The sequence below is a fragment of the Phlebotomus papatasi genome, chromosome 1, assembly GCF_024763615.1.
Source record: "Phlebotomus papatasi isolate M1 chromosome 1, Ppap_2.1, whole genome shotgun sequence".
Taxonomy (NCBI): domain Eukaryota; kingdom Metazoa; phylum Arthropoda; class Insecta; order Diptera; family Psychodidae; genus Phlebotomus; species Phlebotomus papatasi.
Genome location: NC_077222.1, coordinates 28,784,388 through 28,804,444, shown reverse-complemented (window position 1 = coordinate 28,804,444; position 20,057 = coordinate 28,784,388). Strand labels below are relative to the sequence as shown.

General features: G+C 33.1%; 2 protein-coding genes across 2 annotated transcripts; both read right to left on the bottom strand.

Annotated features, from left to right (window-relative positions):
• Positions 1-7,135: 7,135 nt before the first annotated feature.
• LOC129799818 (uncharacterized) lies at positions 7,136-12,316 on the bottom strand. Its single transcript, XM_055844046.1, has 2 exons — positions 12,230-12,316; positions 7,136-9,713 (listed from the first exon to the last, which is right to left on the bottom strand). Exons 1-2 carry the CDS (start codon positions 12,314-12,316, stop codon positions 7,521-7,523), a joined length of 2,280 nt encoding a protein of 759 aa, XP_055700021.1. The 3' UTR covers positions 7,136-7,520.
• On the bottom strand, positions 12,094-13,147 carry LOC129799583 (uncharacterized). Its single transcript, XM_055843608.1, has 2 exons — positions 13,020-13,147; positions 12,094-12,951 (listed from the first exon to the last, which is right to left on the bottom strand). Exon 2 carries the CDS (start codon positions 12,949-12,951, stop codon positions 12,406-12,408), a length of 546 nt encoding a protein of 181 aa, XP_055699583.1. The 5' UTR covers positions 13,020-13,147; the 3' UTR covers positions 12,094-12,405.
• Positions 13,148-20,057: the final 6,910 nt, after the last annotated feature.

Below are 20,057 nucleotides of genomic sequence, written 5' to 3'. Positions count from 1 at the left end.
GAAAGGAAATTCGACAAGAGATCGTGATGTCATGCTTGACGTTCATGGGTTAAACCGATTCCAAACGGTTTGGAGAGATTTTGTCTTTAAGTTGCATACTTAGGGGCGATTTGGACTCTTTGGAGACCGTTTGAATTAACAGAATGTTCAAATCTTGAAAAATGTGTGTGATAGTCTAACAGAAATTCATACCTTTAAGCCAGTGTGAGAATAAGGGCAAGCGCGCTTCCTTCGGACCACTCAGGCTTCTAACGACATAGCAAGATCTATGTTCTTAATGGATTTTACCCACGGCTCTTTTCAATAAATTTTAAGCATTGAACTATCTATTAAAATGTAATATTATAATAATTAAACTTAAAAACATATTGAGAGAAATAAGTTGTTCGAAGCTTAAGTCATCCAACGGTAACGCTCTTTTCCCCATAATATATTTTGTTTTGTTGACATTTAGCCAAAAAAAAATTATAATTCTGTAGAGTGTAGAGAATATCCACTCCTCTGCAGAAAATATATCAAAATTTCATATGGGCGTGGGATAAATTTTCCTCCTTTATTTTAAACATTTGACGACAAGTTTGCTTGTTTTTTCTAACAACATAGGGGAGACTGGGGCAAAATTTGTCAAAACGAAAATTTTAATATTCACTATTTTCTAAAATAAAACAGACTGAGGCTTAAAATTTTCATTATAGATAGCGTTCATGAATCTTCTTAAACTTACAAAGTTTCAAGGGATTCGAAGAAGAATTAGGGTAAGTGTGCCAAATTTCGGCATAGTTGCATGCAAGCGTCGAAGTCTCAAGTTTGAAATGTAATAATTTAAATAAAAATTGATTTTTTTATTCTTTCTTCTGAAAGAGTGTTGCTTGGAACCTTGTAAAAGTTTACCGTCTTTATTTACTCTAAAATCATTCTTAATACATTTTAAAATGAATAAAAATATAGACATAGTTTTGGTGCCCTATTTCGGCCACCTTAATTCTCATAGTTCCTTGCCCTTCGGGAATTCTTCCAATATCTTTTTCACGTCATCTCGTTTGTCGAAGCTACATTTTTTGTTATTCTTTTGCATTGTATAATCTCTAAAGGATGTAAAAACTATAAATTCATGGAAATTCGAGGAACAAAAAAGGTGGCCAAAATTGCAAGCTGGCCGGCACACTTACCCTATGTAAAATAAAAATTAATAAAATTTTGAGCCCTATTTTTGGAATATTTGGCTTACAGAAAATATCAATACTGATTAGCTCAATTTAAGAACATTTCTCGTTAAGATAGAGAAAAATTATCTTCGACAACGTTGTAGAGAAATAAATATCCTATAAAATATGTCTATTTGATATTTTTAACGTATTATTTTATTTGTTAAAGTCTTTAGAACTGGTATTTTCGAAAAAAAAAAATTGATTTTTCAAAAATGAAATGGAAAAATAAACAAAAAAGCCCAACACTTATATTAAATATATATAGGTACTACGTAAAGATATTTTTTTAAACGAAAAAATTATTCTTTTTTTATTGTAGATATAATTAAAAAAGATATTTCTAACTTTAAGTTCAACTGATTTAATTTCAAGAAATTTCTAAAATTTTATTCATTCTAAAAAATATTAAAAGCAAAACTGGAAGCTTTTTTTCTCAGAGAAAATACAGTCAAGTGCGTTAATTCGGGCGCTTCGCTATCTGGATCGTTTATGACTAATCCACTTAAAATAATATTTTTATTTTTATTTCCGTAATATAGTCACTACAGTAACATAATATTATACCTATTCAAGTTTGAGAAAAAGCAAAAATAATATTTTTATCCATTAAATAAGGTACTAAAATTTTTTTAAAATATTTTCGCTAATGACAGCTGGTTGATTGAAAACATTTATTGTTTTTTCCTTGTGGAAAAAGTTTTTTAAATCCAAAGGTTTATTTAAAAGTGAATTAGTGAAAAGGCGACCCAGTTAGTGCATGGTGACTTATTTCAGTATTATCATTATTTTATATATTTTTTTTAATATTTCTGATAATTTTTTTATATTATGTTTCTAAATGAAACAGTGAATAATTCTATGGATTTAGAAGAAGTAAAAAAGAATTTCATCAGTCCAAAAACAAGCGTTTATATAGCATTATCCGGTTACCGCCCCTTACTATAAGTACTCAATGCCATTAATGCAGCACTTTGTTATTTCTTCACGATTTTATGAGTTTAACATAAAACTCACCCACCTAAAAAATTAAATGTTTTTAGTAACAAACCATTTGATTTTTTTACTTTTCTGAATCCCAGTTCTGTTGAATTCTTTCAGAGCACTTAATTCGTTGACATGAAATTAATAATTTGATCAGGGGCAAGACAAGTATTTAATTGAATTCAAAGAGAAAGCTGTGTATACGAAATTTACTATCTCCCAACTTGTCACTGATCTGGAGCTTAAACTTTAAGAGATATCAATTTCCGGTCTTCTTATGACTCCCCATAAAATAAAACTATTTCCGGCCTGCGGAACCAGCACTCTTGATGTTTTCATTTCTTACTTACCAAAATTGATTTTTTCCTTACCAATTTTCATGTTTTACTTACCAAGTGAATTTTTTACTCACCGTTTTTACCAAAATACTTATCTAACTTATGGTGTGCAGTTAAAAACTAAAGATACCCTCTATCGTTTGCAATGATATGGGGGATTCATCTTTGAGGGATTTTCCGTTTTTTATTGCAAATACTATAATTGTTAAAATGTAATAACCGACTGTACATTGTAAAAATGGAATATGTACATAAATTAATAAATAAATAGTAAAATAAATAAAAACGTTTTTGTCTTTATAAAATGATGATAAGTTAATTTGTGAATAAATTCACTTTAAGAAAACATTTATATTAACATTGGTTGCATTTTTTTAATAGTCTTAATATTACTTAAAAATACATATACGAGGCGTTAATTTATTCATTAATTTCTATTTTATATCCCTTGAAGTAATCCTCTTCAAATAAAATGCACTTAAGCTTTATCCAATCCTCGAAGATCTTCTAATGTGCTTCTTGATAATCGTGCCAAAACAACATCTTCTCATATGGCTTCCCAGTTCTGGGAATAGTAAAAATCCCTAAGGAACAATTTTAGTAAAAATGATGGTTGAAGTATGATTAAAGACGTTGTTTTTGACCGAAAGTTAACGATTAAACAAAGATGTGTGAAGAAGCTTTCTGAGCAAACTTCAGTACCGGATTTAGGGGTCCCGGTCAAAATCCCGAAAGCCAAAATCCCGAAAGCCAAAATCCCGAACGCCAAAATCCCGAAAGCCAAAATCCCGAACGCCGAAATCCCGAAAGCCAAAATCCCGAATGGGCCAAAATCCCGAAAGCCAAAATCCCGAATTCTTAAAAGTGTCAGCTACTCCCGCGATTTCACTCGCGCTTGCTGGAGGCAAAGGGAAATCTTCTGTGTCTTGGAAAATTATTCTAAACATTTTCCTCCATATAATTTCATCCCTTTCTGGATTTTAAAAATTCGGGATTTTGGCTTTCGGGATTTTGGCCTTTTCGGGATTTTGGCGTTCGGGATTTTGGCTTTCGGGATTATGGCTGCCACCGGTTCTGGAGAACTCATTCTGATAATTTCTTGTATTTTTTTTTTTCAAAAAAATAAGCTCATAAAATGTATAAACACTTACTGAAAATTTCATGAAGCTTGATCTTTTCCTTCTCCTTAAAAAAATCGCAAAAAAACTGTTAAATGTTGGCTTTCTAATTCAGGTTTCCCCTTAAATGCGTTGGAGTATTTGATTTTATTTTTCCACACAAAATTTATTGAATCTTAATTGATCAATTTTTTGCAGTATTAAAAAATCGCCAAGCACATGGAAACAGGTCTAACATTTATATCTAGGTAAGTTATCTAAGGTAAAATTGTCCAATTCAGAAGCATTTACAAATGGAATACCGTATTTTGCCTTAATAAACACATTAGGGGAGACTGGGGTAAAAAGTCACAAATTGAAAATTTGAATAATTCAATATCTTCCAAGATACAAGACATAGCGGCTTAATTTTTTTTTCTATAGACTTTCTTCAAAGTCGTAAGTTTCTTAGAATTCGAACAAGGAATTCATAAAATAAAAAATATCGAAATTTTTAGCCCTATTTTTGAAATATTTTCCGTGCAGAAGATATCAATTATTGCTACTTATATTAAATTTGATGCACTGGTGAATATTTTCTAAATGATTTGGATTCTTTGAATACGAAACCACTATCTATTTTAGAATTTTACAAAAATTCTTTTCACCAGAAATCCTTTTATTAAAAATGTCCACTTGGGGTAAAAAGTAACAAAAGGTATGGAGCAAAATGTAACCAAAGCAATTTCTGATGTTTCAAGGCTAGAAGAAACGTCATTTCTATGTCTCGCCGCTTTTTGTTTGCATTGGTCAAACGATTTGCAGTCTCTGGTGTGTGTGTTTGTTTTTTCTAAAATAGCTTGAAAAGCGCTTTTCTCGTTCAGATAGAGAAAACTGTGTTTTAAAAGGTTGTAGAGGAATGAATTTCCCAGGGGGGTGACATTAGCTCTGAAAAATGCGACCGGTTTTAGTGTAATTTTTTTCCTGTTTTCGTACACATTTCACAATATATCTCCAAAACTACGTAGTTTGCCAATTTGGGGTTTTCGGTTGCCTATTCAATATTAAATTGGGTTTTATTTTGTATTTGTATTTTTTTGCTAATTCATTCTGCAGTTACAAAAAACAGCTAATAAACTCAAAAGTTTTTTCGGCTCCCTAGAAACATATGGGAAGTATAGGAAACGTCATGCACCTGGAATTTTCTATGAAACTATGTCACCTAGCTATTTTTTAAATTTACGAAAGCCCGTAATAAAGCAAATTAGAATGTAAAAATATCCAATACATGGTACTATGATCACAAAATTGCCTTTTAGAAAACAACTCGATAAATGCTTTTCCTTACAAAATAGAGGAAAATGACTTTCACAAAGTTTAAAAAAAAAACTACACTAATTAGAAATTTCTGAGGCGCTAGGGTAGCTTGTCAAAAAAAAAATAAAATATCCATTTTGTGAATTTTTGCCCCAGTCTGCCCTACTAAATTTTTATTTATATTTTATGTATCGCAATCTTATTATTTGATTACCTGCACTCCAGAATAATCAAAAATTCATTCATATCGATAAGTTTAGTAATTAAAAATTTTCACATTTCGAATAGGTTCAGAATTAGGCTATTCTGTTCTACTTGAATATTTATTAGATTATTATTATTTTGAAATGGTACATTCTATAACTATTTGGAAATTTCCTAAATTATTTTCCTAGAATTTATCAGTGAATTCGTATGTGATAAGACAAGTAAACTTAAAAATGAAAATCTTGAAGGTATAAATGTGTCAAATCGAATATTATGAAGTAAAACCTTTATTTGTCCACCACAAATTTGACTCAATAGCGCTAAAATACCAATTCCTTCGTGCTTTATCTCTACATTAAGAAACATCCAATAACACGGAATATAATGCCCTAGACACACCTACGACTTAAGCCGAGAGACGACTTAGTGAAAAATTATGGAAATGTAGTTTGACCTTTATTTTTAATATAATTACGCTAAGCCGTCTCTCGGCTAAACCTCAAGTCTGTCAAGGCCCTAAGATTATTTCAAAAATATCAAATTGTGAATAAAATATCCTCTGAAAAATATTCTAAATTGTTTTTAAAAATCACTATATATCCATTTTATGAACATTTTCTGTCCAAGAGCTTTTAAAATATTTTAAGAGGTAGATGGGTTTCCACCCAATAGCAATTTCAATTTTTTTCGGTGTGAAATTTCAATTGTTCACCACTTCTATTTCGCACCGTATAGAATAAAATTAAAATGGAACAAAGTGCTTTTGTACAAAAACCAATCCATGTAAATTACTTATTTTGGATTTCGTGCAAGAAGCCACGGACCAGTTAATTGTTGTTTGTGTTGTACGCTAATTAGAAGGTAAACACTGATTGGCATATTTGTAATTGAATCGATTTAATTAAGCGGAAGCCACCCAGTGCTGTTCACACCCCCAATCTCCCTTACACATGTTCATTGTTCACTGCTTTACAAGATAGAAAGGGAGTGATATTTCTAGTATGTACCTTCCGTCTTGGAGTTGGTACAACGACACAACATGCTTCTGGATTTCACCCTAAATTGTTAAAGGGCGAAAGGTGAATGTACACATCAACTACTTATGTATATCTTAACTATATATTTACGGCATTTATGGTCGATGTGGGTATTTGCAAACAGAAATAGAGAGGTTGTGCACAAATCATACTAATTTGATTGGACGAGAAGAAGCAATTGATTATTGATTTGGGGCAAGAGGGAATTTTGTCCTAAATTGAAAAATTGCATTTAAATACCAATTGAATACGGGAAATTGTGAAAAAATTACTTGGAAGTGTGCAAATTTACGTAGCTGGAAAATAGATTTATCACATCAAATGACATTCCATCCCTCAGCAATTTTTTTCTCTCTCTGCCATTCTAGTATTTATGTACTAGGAAAAGTCATAAATTCCAGTGAAGTGGAGAAGGAGATGGAATGTACATAAAAATGGTATATAATGTGGAAAATCTCTCACCATTGAATTACGACGAAGATTCAAAAATATATTCAATGTTGCCCAATCTTATGCCACTATTGAGATACTGAAAGAGAATTATAAAGGACAATATGGAAAAAAAATATAATCCATAGACATTTCCCACGAATTGTACGCAAAAATCGTTACAAGCCTTTCTGAATGGAATGCAAAGAAAATTGGCGTGTGTCTCTCTAAGTTTATATAAAAAAAAAACAAGAATTGCACAATTTTCCCTGCGTTTGTGAACTGTACACAAGTTTGAAACAATCGAAAAATTAAAACACCTCATTTCATTAAACCAATTCCATGACAATACTCCAAAGTCATTGAGTAATTTTCAGAGACATCATCATGGTGCTGAAGAAAATTCTTCACAAGCAAACTCAATGTTTTTCCCTCGGTTTGGATTAAATTAATTAGGTGGCCTTATCTTCCTTTTCAACTGTGTGGAAAATGTCATTAAACGACACAAGGAGTAATGAAATGAAGAAGAAAATATGTTGAAAATAATTTAATACACTTCATGTTTATTTTCCAGCAGTCATACATTTTCCTCCACAAATAAATTCTTCACATTTTTTCCTGGCTATATATAACTTTTTTTTTTTAGATATTTAAAGTATATTATCCTGGATAAATTGCACTATCATGTTACGACTTAAATATTTAAAAACGAAAATAACGTGTATGTTTGGTTTGATGGTCTCACACAAAAAAAAAGACTGGCCATTAAATCCTCCTAAGATGGGATGAGAAAAGGATATTAAAAAAAAGAAGATGAATGACATGTCTCCAAAAATAGAGATCTTCTTGAATACTTTTTGGGATTAGTTAAATTTGTATAATAAAAAAAACATTTCGGCACTTCTCCTATTCCTCCCCTAAAATCTGCACACTCCGCACGGGTTTGCGGAAGGGTTGTGGAGCTTTAACTTCGGCGGGTTCTGATGCTGCTTGAACATTGGCAGCCTGTTGCTCAGGACTCTGAATTGCAAGCATCAGCATTCGATAGAGTAATTCTTCTCTCACGTCTGGTGGCAAATAATCCTGTCCACCTACCCCACTGGCCTGACCCAATTGCTGAAGATTCGAGGAATCTTGGTAGCCAGTTTGCTGGCTGGACGCGCCAAAGTACCGAGGATTGAATTGCTTCTTGCGCGGAATCAGTCTTTGGACATCGTAACCAGAGGACATATCCTGTGGTGCTTGGTACACATTATCCGGTTCACTGAACTGTCGATAGCCAGGAATTCCGCGATTGAAGAAAGAATAGCGTGGGTCGAATCCCACTGGATCATACAGAGGAGCTCTGGGAATTTGCTGATACCCCTGGAAGTGACTCGGGAGATAGGGAGTGTACCCTTGAGATCCGAAATACGGTGTATACGGCGAGTAGTAACCACCGCCAAATCTCCCATAGGGTTGCTGAAATTGCTGATACCTCAGAACAAGGAGATGCAGAAGCCTCTCAAAATCCCTCGCCGTTACAGGTCTCTCGGGATAATCATACAGTCCCCCACCTCCAGGATAGGGCCTCCCAAAGGGACCCTGTGCAAATGGGACAGGATAAGTTTGCTGCTCATATCCAGGATCACTGTGTCCATCATTGTATTGCGATGCTACAGCTGGTGGTCTTCGCAATTGCCGGAAATTGTCCTGATCATCGTCATCTCGGCCGGGAACTTGGGTTGTCTCACGAATAAATTGCTCAGGATTCGGTCTTCCCGCCTGGGGAAGTCTGTAGAGCTCCCGTGGTGGTGGTGGACGATAGTTGGTGGTGGCTTGCCTCTGTCGAAATACCCTCCTCTCATCCTCACTGGCCTGACTGGCTGGAATTTGAACTACAGGTATGGGACTTTGTGTCAAGTAATTTAGATCTGCTGTTGATTCTGTGGTCTGTTCAAACGTATTGACAGTGGTTATACCTTCAGGGCGATTTGGTGGTCTGGCATAAACCTTCTCCGTGGTGGTGGATGGTGCTGAACCCGTATTGATGGCATTTTGCAGCTTAGCAGCCCTCTGACGAGCTGCCAGGACGAGGGATGGAATCCGTGGGCTACTTGTGGTGGTAAATAGGGGTCGGACATTTCCCGTGCCACTGCCATAGACATGGGATGAATCCTCACCAGCTGCTTGGGTATAGAGAATTTGTGGTTGAGCTTCATAGTGGTCCTCCTTCTCGGCTAGCTGTCGCCGCAAATTATTTCCCCGGACGGACTTTCGGTCCAGCTCCTTCTCCACATCGTCCTCCGTAACTGGCTTGGATGTTGAGGTTTCTCTGCTCTTGGTGATCATCACTTTGGACACCTGATTGATTTCCAGTTTGTCGGGTCGGGTTATTTGTTCAGGGGGACGTTGGGAGGAGGTGGTATGGGGTGTGGGACGTACAATAACCACTGATTTTGATGGAGGCACAGATTCAGCATATATAACCGTTGTTGTATGTTCTGTGGTGGGATTCGCCGTGGTGACTTCTGTGACTTTCGATGTGGCATAGTGACTGTACTGGGAGCGCTCTGTGGACGAGGGGATGGAGATGCGACGCCGTGGAATTGTCTGGATGACACTGGATTTTGCAAAACCCGATGGTGATTGTGTGGTGGATGATAAGAAGGCAAGAGATGCTGGCCTCCTTGTTGAGACAGCACCATACGTCTTATTCCTCTGCTGTGACAATGGGGGAGTTGTTGGGTCTTCCTGCGATAAATTGGCAGGATAGTTCCTCAGACCCGTGGTACCATTATTTCCCGTATATGACACTCTTTTGATCTCCCCATTTGAATCCACATATCCATACGTTCCCTTCACATTTCCCAACACATCACGACTCTCAATTTTGAACGTACCATCTTCCGCCTCATATCCTACAGTGTACGAACCATCATTATTTACCTTCCGGATTTGCTTAATGATTTCCAACTTTTTGGTCGGATCCTTCGTCTCAGCATTTTCCAAGTCAAGTGTCGCATCAGCAGACTTTGCTGTTACATTCTCCTCCACAATTGTCGCCCATGTTGCATGGATGGTGAATATCAATGATAAAATTATCCAATATGATGAGATCTGCAAATTAATACAAATACAAATACCATTTACTGACCATCTTATGCTCCACATAATGGGTTTTCTCAAAGTATCATCTCAAAATTCAAATTAACAACCAAAGCATGATCATATCACAATTTTGTTGTTTGTAAATAATTATAGAGTCAACTTTCAATTTTCATTTTTTTGACACCATCATCATATTCATAAGAATCACGAAAGCGCAGAATAATTTCCCAATTTACTCCATATGTTGCACTTGTAAAATAATCCTCAACTCTTCACTCCAGATAGCATTAAATGACCCCCCTATGCTCATTAATTGACAGACTACACAATTTTCACTCATAATAGCACTTTCCGTCCTCTGCGTATCCAGACTACCGTGACGATATTAATTCCACTAATAGGAGGCAATATAGGTTGTATAAGATCTCTTTTTTTTTTGGGGAGCAATACCTTATGATGAGATTTGTATCCCATCGTGGACGAAGTAAGATCATTACACGAGCAACACATCAACTGAAGTGAGTTGATTGTTTGAGCGTGGGGTGCCTTTATAGACTAATGGAATTTTTTCACGTTGAATTTAAGAAGTTGGTAGCATAAGTATGAAAAAAAAAGAGATATATAGGCTGTGGGTGGCTTGGGAGGGTCTTATTGTCTCTCCAGTGGAGCCCAAAACGACCTTGACTACGCGCTTCTTGTTGAATTTCCCACCACCTATCCATAACTCTCATCCACTTCTTCTCAATATGACTTCCACTTTCCTCCACCTGTTGCCACCGTGAGAAATATTATGCTCAGTATGTGAACCCTATTGTTAGTTACTCCCAACTTTTATTTAATAGTATTACGAATGTTATATTTTTGCCCATATAGTTACTCACGTCACCAGACATCAACGGTGCTAAACGTAAGAGAGTGTGGGAGTCACTCATCTATTGATTGTATGGATGGTTTGCCGCTTAACATTTTCATTATTATGACGATGTTGGTTATTAACATCTTCCTTCTCGTATGATTTAGACCACAAGAAATAACCCTATTATATGTTCTTTTATTAATATCATAAACAACCACAGCAACAACGCCAGCTCAACGGCCCGCAGAGAGATGAAAGTGAATTTCATTCTACGCTATCTCTTGTGACGAAAAGACAAGAGATTGATTCAGGGATTAGATGATTTAATCCCCTAAGGTTCACTTCTCAATACCAAAGTGATTAATTAAAAAGTACTATTTTGGGAAAAACACCTTCAATGGAAAGACATTTGCATGAGATGTTTTTAAATGTTCCACTTGAGTAAGTTAAAGGCAATTGTATTGTTATTTTATATCCCAAAAATATCATGTTACACTCCATTATCCAATTCCATCATTTCTGTGTCACTCCAGAAAAGTGAAATTATTCCCAACATTTAAACCTTTACAAGATACTCTAAGATTGTAAGTTTTTGATTGGAAAAAATTATAGCCAAAGATTCGAACAATGAGATAGCCTGAAACATTTAAGATCTCTCATGATCATGAAATAACAAAATTTTAAGATATTAAATGTAATGCTAGTTCAATAATTAGAGTGTATCTAGGATGATTAAGTAACGGATGAAGCATTTTAATTCAGAAATGGTATATTTTTCATAAATTCTTTATAATTTTTAAGTGTTAGATGTTAGATCCCACAAAAATAAATATAACACGAAATGGTAGCCACATATACAGAGAATATATTTTTATTGAATTTAAAATTTTACTGGTGTTACAGATAGAAAATTTGTCAAAACAATTCAAAAAATTGCGAATTTTACGTCTTTTTCATAAAGGTTTTAGGAACTATTATCTTCATGCAATCATTATAAATTTTGTGCTAATAACATAACATCAAATATTATTTCATTTGGTAAAAGTTTTAAAATGATTACATTTGGTTTTATACCAAAACTGAAAAGCCTCTTAAGAAAAAAATGTACCACTTTTTTGCACGAAAATGTATGAGAATGTTCTGCCCTGGAGTGTATGGCCTATTCGACATATGTCAACCCAGTCGACGGCCATAACCCAACAATCCTAATCCTTTATTCCTATGACACGCCAAACCTCTTACATCCTTCATCACTCTCATGAAGTGAAAAATGGGAGGCACCTTCAGTTCTCCAATTTACCTCTAACGGCCTCTACACACTAGGAGAAATTTCTTTAACCCTTGAAGGACGAGAAGCGTTCCGCTGGGCCAAATTCAGTGAAATCGAGTTTCCCCTAATATTTTGCCCTAAATAAGAAATTCATGTTTAGAAAAAAATTTTCCAATACCTAGGAGTCCTGGAAAACTATGGGAAATATATTTTCCAATCGTCCATAAAGGTAAAAGAACACAAAATTTTCCAAATACTTAAATTACTATTTTTCTTTATTATTTTTTGTAAATAATATAAATATAATATAAATAAATATAAAAAATCAGAAGATTGCCTCTTCGAAGGTTCACGGGCGTCTTGGAAACTTTTATTAAAATGGGAAATCAAAGGGCGTACTTTGCGAGCTCGATCGTTTTTATCTGCCGTGGCATTGTTGCTGAAATGGAGAGCACTTCTAATGCTTTCAAATCTGTCCCTAGTCATGGTCGATGAGATGAAAGGGACGCCCATGTCAGGAGAAGTGGACCAGTAGTCGCGAATATGGGGTAAAATGTGGTATCCCATTATCAAGTTTATCCCAATAAACTGGTGTAAATATGTGTCTGTTCAAGGATTATTGCAGAAAGCTCTGAGAAGTAAATGGTCTCAAGAATAACGTTGTAAGGCGTCAATTCTACATCATCGAACTTAGCTTTCACATCTCCGAAAGGATACCTAGATTCCTCCTGCTCAATTGGGGTGAAATCTTTAGACCATCTCAGGCGAGGTTCATTCTTCTTCCCATTCTTCATTGCATCGGCCACAACATCATGGTCAATCCTTTGTGCTTTTGTAGAAATGTTTTCAACAGCATTGACGCTTGTTGCCTTCCGCTTCATGCCCTTGCGATTGCAAGCCTCAGAACCAGATGAACATCCCTCTGGAACCGTGAGTTGCACCGGCGAGGAGGAACTTTGTAGGAGGACTTCACAGTCCATTTCATCAGCGTTTTGTTCCAAAATTATAATATTATTCTCATCTAGAACAATATTGTCCTCCTCATCGCTGTCTTCAGGACATAAAATGTGGATCACTTCATTCTCGTTGATCACAAAAATCCTTTCTCTCCGCGAAGTCATCTAAAAGATAAATACATAAGAATTTTAACTTTTACGAAGAAATATTTTATAAATTATTGCAATATTACCTTTTTCAACCAATATTACACTCGGGAAATTGATATTATAACACAAATTTTCACAAATAATTGATTATTGTGTGCACCAATAAAAGAAAACAATAAAGTATCCTAACCTCAAACCTTGGAAAATCCAACAGAGGCGATTTCGGTGTTTTTTATCTTTATGGACGATTGGAAAATATATTTTCCATAAAATATAAGAAGTTTTTTTGAAAATACTAATGCATGATAATTTTCATTCTGAATAAAAATATTATATACAGTTATTGTAGTTTCTAGTTCCAAGAGGGTTTTGCTTTAAAAAAATTCTAAATATAAAAAAAATAAAATTCATTGACAAATGCGAGAATTTGAAAATTCCACATTTTTGAGCTTCAATATTTAATATTTAGCAAATAGCTGGAGATTTGCAAAAAATATCCTAGATTCCTACATCCTTCTACATTGTGATTATGCACAAATATTAGAAAAAAGTAACTTTAAATAGCCAGGAAAAATAATTTCCTCTATGGGAAACCGGTTTTCCTATCGTCCTTAAAGGGTTAAAAAATGCTTTTTTAAATGAAATTTCCCCTATCCTTGTAGGCAGAAACGTCAGATTTTTTTTAAAAGGGCAGTTTTTGACGAAAATTGCTTCTAGTGTGTAGACACCATAAGTTGGTAATTTTATTTAGGTGAGCCCCAGCGGGGTTTACAAATTTTCCAACAATTTTTACTTATTAAAATTGCTAAAACAACAACTACATAAAATAACTGCATAAGTGTATTGAAATTCAAAAGAGAAATTTTTCTCATAAAAAATAACTTTAAGATTAGTCCATAGTCTAATAAAACGAAAAAATATAAAATAATTATAAATCATGATAGTGAATCTAGTCTTAACTAAATAATAGTAGAGTAACAAAAAAAGATCTAATATTATCTTATCGCACGATTGCAATCAAGTGTCTTTTGTATTTCGCGATTTTATTATTACTATACTTTTGCAGATTCAGCAAAAATGCGTATTTGCAACATTTTTATTGAGAGGGTAGACTTTCTAAGCAATACAGATTTCAGACTGGAGGTTTAGTTCATTTCATGAATCTTGAAGCCCTAAATAAAAAAAACTATTTTATTAATTTTTAAAAAAGACGAATGAATTACTTGCCATTAACATCCAATCTTAAGACAAAATTTTTCCAAATATCTTGCCTGATAAAAATTTAAAAAAGTTTAACACATATGGGTAAACATTAGTTCTGAAATTAATGTAAGTCGTGCTCAGTAATAAACAAGGTAATAAACCTTTTAAGTGAAGCCTTATACGGGCTTCAGACCTAAAACGGTGAGCATTTTACTGTCAATGCGATTCTGCCCTTATACATGAATTTTAAGCTTTTAAGGACGATTGGGTCACCGGTATCCCAAATAGAAAATAATTTTTTCTGACTCTACTTATTTGCGTATAATGTTTATATACATAATCACAAAGTATAGAAGGTTTTTAATAAATTTAAGATATTTTTGCGAATTTCCAGCTATTTGCTATATAGTAAATCGGAGGCAGCCAAAACCCCGAAAGCCAAAATCCCGAATGTTCAAAATCCTGAAAGGAATGAAATTATATTAAAAAAAATATTTAGAACAATTTCCCAAGACACAGAAATTTTCCCTTTGCCTCTAGCAAACACGGGTGCAATCGTGGGAGTAGGTATAACATTTTTAAAGAATTCGGGATTTTGGCTTTCGGAATTTTGACCGGGACCCATAGTAAATATAATATTTAAACTCAAAACTAAAGAACTTTTTATATTCTCGTTCTTATGATTGAATTTTAAGACATTCTTTAAAATTTCATTTTTTCAAAGCAAAATGCTTTTGGGACTACAAATTACAAATTCAAGCTACAAATTATAAGGACTAACATTTTTTATATAACAAAGAATCCATTTCTGCTGGGTTTTCCAAGATTCGAAATTAAATTTTTTATTTGATAATATTTGTCGTTTTCTATTTTGAATTTCGGTTAAAACCTTCTTGTCCTTAAAGGGTAAATATGTTCTCGATTATACCTCTTAGATAAGGAAAATACCGTAAAAATCAAATTCCTTTTGATTTTGATCTCAATATGGAATAGGGCTGTACTAAACCCATATCCTAAAAGTCGAACTCAAATAGGACATGAAGAATCTGAATTTGAATAATACGTTGGACAAAATTTGGAACTTCAGACAACGCGAAATTCCGGACAAACCCGATAAAACACTTGAGAATTCGAAAAAATTCATTAAAAATTAAGGGATTACGTGGGTCAAAAAGACTAAAAAGCACTATACTTTTTTTTGTCCAACATTAGGTTGTGGATGACACTTTTTGGCCATCAAAGAGTAAGAAAGATTCTAGGTCTTGGGCCAACAACATTTACAAGACTTGAGTTTCTATTCAAACTTAACGGTTTATTTTAGTGAACATTTGGGCTCTTAAGTAAAGAAAAAACGGCCCCTTCACTGTTTCTTAAGGAGCATTTATAGTTTTAGGGCGACATCCGGTTTGAAAGCGTTTGCAGTCTTATCCTTCTCAGGCCAATGACGACGGATCTCCATATTTTCCGGTGGAGAGTTTCCATCTTGTATGTACTACGACACATTTCAACCGAAAAGGCAACGTTAATTGGGACCAGAGACTAACTTACAGAGCTAGACGTAACGTCTTAAAGCAAAAGTAACTTTATCTCCTCGTGATTTATCCGAGATTTTGCATTGTTTGTAATTGAAAATATTATTACTTAAATTCGAACTTTGAGATTTACTCCCTGTTTATGATGGGTACAGTGATAAAGAAGACTTACCATGAAGAACAAGTCCTGCATGTTATTGACAGATTTACGACTTAAGCTGAAAGTGATGGAAAATTATGGAAAAGTAGTTTAACCATTATACCGAATATAATTATGCTAAGCCGTCCCTATGTTAATCCTTTGGTCTGTCAGGACCCTTACACTCTACACTAAAGAGTACTTCTTCATGGATTTTTTTCTCTTGTACATTTCAAGCAGTAAAGAATTCTTAAAGAATAAAAAATAGATTTCTTTGAAAATTATCCCACTGTACCCTATAAGAACGAAGATATTATGGAACAAAGATTTCCAGCAACTTGCTATTTGTTTGTAGTTTTAATCTAGTGCAAAACAGGATTGAAATTTATAAAATTGGATTGATAAAATGACGGGCATGGCACAAACATAATTTCTCTTTAATATTTCCTGCATCTTATAACACACTTTTTACAGAACTTCTGAAAAATGTATATAGGGTGGAAGGAACACTTATTGATAAGAACTAGTGTCATGACCTTGGCATTGGCATCCTATTTTGTACCATTTCAGATATAAGAAGAGGGTAGATTAATGTAAAACGTTATATTGCTTTTATTTTATTGGATAGAAGAATTAAAATTCTATATCTTGACAAAATTGCGAATTGCTCCCTGCCAAACAAGTATTCCTTAGACCCTATCATTAGTTAAAAGTGTGAAAAAGAGCAGGGCCAATCCATCTCAAAACGACCGAAAAAATCGCAAATCGAGGGGTCATGGTCTTAGATGTTTTTGAATTTTACATATGTTAAAGTACACGATAAAATAATATACCCCTATTTTTTTTTTCGTCCGAAAAAAAATCCTGGCCGGAGATACATGGCGTCAAAGATGGCGCCTCGCGCTTCATTCCTCAATTGCGATTTTTAGCAAATATTTTAAAATGCTCTATTTCGGGAACGGGTTGAGATTTCTTCTTACTCTTTTTTTTATTTGAAAGATAATTTTATACTCTTTAAAACGATATACTTGATTTTGTATTATCTGCTTTAGTTTTTTTGTAACGGTCTTTTAAAAAAATTTTGAAAAAATTTAAAAATTAATTTTTCTCAAAAACCCCATTCTCAAAAATTTTGATTTTTTTACTGTTGATCAGTAACATTGAGTACTATATTCCCTGAAAAGGCGAGCTTCCACTTTTGCACTTACATTTTTTTAAAAATATTTGAAAAATTACCATATTTTCAAAATTAAAAATAACCAGCTAAACTCAAAATTTTGAGTTCAACTTTTCAGGGAATATAGTACTCCACAATACTTATAAACAGCCAAAAAATAAAAATTTTTCGAAATCAAGCTTTTGAAAAAAAAATTTTTTTTGAGTTTTAAATAAAAATGTCTTTCATTGACAAAAATCAAACTTTAAGATACATTTGACACATGTGTCAATATGTAGATTTTTTTTAAAACGGAATTTCAAAAAAATTTTTTTTGTATTTTTTCAAAAATAATCCAAAAAAAATTTCCAAAAATTTTTTTTTTGAAAAACTAAAAGAAAACAAAAAAACATAATTAGTACATGTGTTTAATATGATTTAAAGGCTTATTTTTGTCAATAAAAGACATTTTTATTTAAAACTCAAAAAAAAATTTTTTTTTCAAAAACTTGATTTCGAGAAATTTTGATTTTTTGGCTATTTATAAGTATTGTGGAGTACTATATTCCCTGAAAAGTTGAACTCAAAATTTTGAGTTTGACTGGTTATTTTTAATTTTGAAAATATGGTAATTTTTCAAATATTTTTTAAAAAAAGTAAGTGCAAAAGTGGAAGCTTGCCTTTTCAGGGAATGTAGTACTCAATGTTACTGATCAACAGTAAAAAAATCAAAATTTTTGAGAATGGGGTTTTTGAGAAAAATTAATTTTTAAATTTTTTCAAAATTTTTTTAAAAGACCGTTATAAAAAAACTTAAGCAGATAATGCAAAATCAAGTATATCGTTTTAAAGAGTATAAAATTATCTTTCAAATAAAAAAAAAGATTAAGAAGAAATCTCAATCCGTTCCCGAAATAGAGCATTTTAAATTATTTGCTAAAAATCGCAATTGAGGAATGAAGCGCGAGGCGCCATCTTTGACGCCATGTATCTCCGGCCAGGATTTTTTTTCGGACGAAAAAAAAATAGGGGTATATTATTTTATCGTGTACTTTAACATATGTAAAATTCAAAAACATCTAAGACCATGAAGGGTACCCCTATGGTCGTCTTGAGATGGATTGGCCCAGCATATCTTAATTATAATTAAATAGAAGAAAAACCGTTAAGTCCTGCATGCAATAAAGTTTGTGGTAGCTGTATGTCCATTTTATGTAACAATATTTCCTATTTTAACATTACAAATTTGAAACTTGCAATTTTGTTCAATATAATTCCTGACAAAAGGTTTATTTTGTTCGTGCCGGAACTAACGCATGAAAAGCACTGTGACCTTTCTGTCAAATATCGAATTATTTTAAAAAATTCCCATATTTCCTAATCCAAAAATCCTGTTGCATATTCCCACCCCAAAACTAAGCAGGATTAAATAAATGCCTTTCGGGTACAATTCGCATTGAATGGTGCAACTGATATTCAATACACGGTTTTATTCATTTCAATTTAATTGGGTTTGAAATTCGACATTTATCGTTTCAATCGGACAATGTTTCATATAAACATTTTCATAACTTTCCAATGGGAAAAGTTCTATTACTAAAAACTTTTTTCACATATACATTGGATATTCTACTTTTGTCTAAAAACATTAAAATCTGTACCAATATTCTCTCTATTTATAGAAAAACAATGTTAAATTATTTTTAAAATTTTAACAATTTTGCCGGGGGTCACTCCATAGTATGAAATTTCCCTATCTGATGAAGTTAGTTTGAAACATATAAATAAAGGAGAATGGTGAAATAAATAACCTTTAAATTAATTTAATGAAATTTATATTAGATTTGTAAATTTGCTTTTAGTTTCATTTTGTTATTTAAAACACAATTAAATAGAAAAGTTTTACTAATTTAATAAAAGAGGTAAAATCACAAGAGCTTTCGAATTAAGTATTAATTCGAAACGGACGGATTAAGCGGACGCATGGTCCGGGGGTTATACGAAGTTGAATAAATTATTATTATTATTATTATTATTATTATTATTATTATTATTATTATTATTATTATTATTATTATTATTATTATTTTGAAGCTGCTAAGTATTGATTGTGAACCATTCAGGTATTGGTCTCTTTTAATATTGATCTTATTCCACTTGTTCTTTTGCTTATTGGACACAAATGGGATTCTAGGACAATATTATTACTTACTAAAAATACTTTATTTTTTCTTTTAAATAAATTTTCCCCTACAATTAGACACTTGATGTAGGGGAAATTGCGCTACCTTCGGACGATGTATACTTCGCACAAATCATTTTTTTCAATATGTTATAAATGAATTTTGCCCATTATAATATTATATTTTAATAGCTAGTCCAATGCCTTAAATTTTCAGAAAAGAGCTACGGGTGAAATCCATAAGGAACATAGAGAAAAAGTTTAATTATGTGAAGCTTGAGTCGTAGGAAAGTAGCGCGCTTTCCCCTACCAGAAGACTTGAAATAAAATTTAAACCTTATATAGAACACATTTTTAAAAAATAAAACTTTTTATACAACCTATACAACGGTACGTCTCTCTACACCAAATTTAAAAACAAATAACGTTGAAGCACCTTGCTAAAAACATGGTGCTGGAAGTGTATGGAGATTAGAATAAAGGGAGCACTTTAAGAAATCCTTCATTGTGCGTAAAAGTGTGGGATGAACATAAAAATTGAGGAATGAGTTTGAAATCCGTAAAAGGTTATTCAAATTATTTTTAATACTGCATTTAAACCTTCTGCCCCATGTACACAAGGCTCAGCATGGCAATGAAAGAGCGAAATTACTCAAGATGGAAATTGTGGTCAAAATGATCAAACTACCATATTATCTGCATAAATGCTATGGAATATGTAAAAGAACAAAAGTGTGGAAGTCTTAATGACAAATTATTTAATCACCATGTCCCCAGAGATGAATGGAGAATAAATCTAGATGGAATTTATTGTTGTTCCGGGGAGGGACATTACGCAAAGAGAAAAGAAGATTCAATTATAATAAATCTATGCTGAACTGAAGTGAATAAATTTATTAAATAATCCAG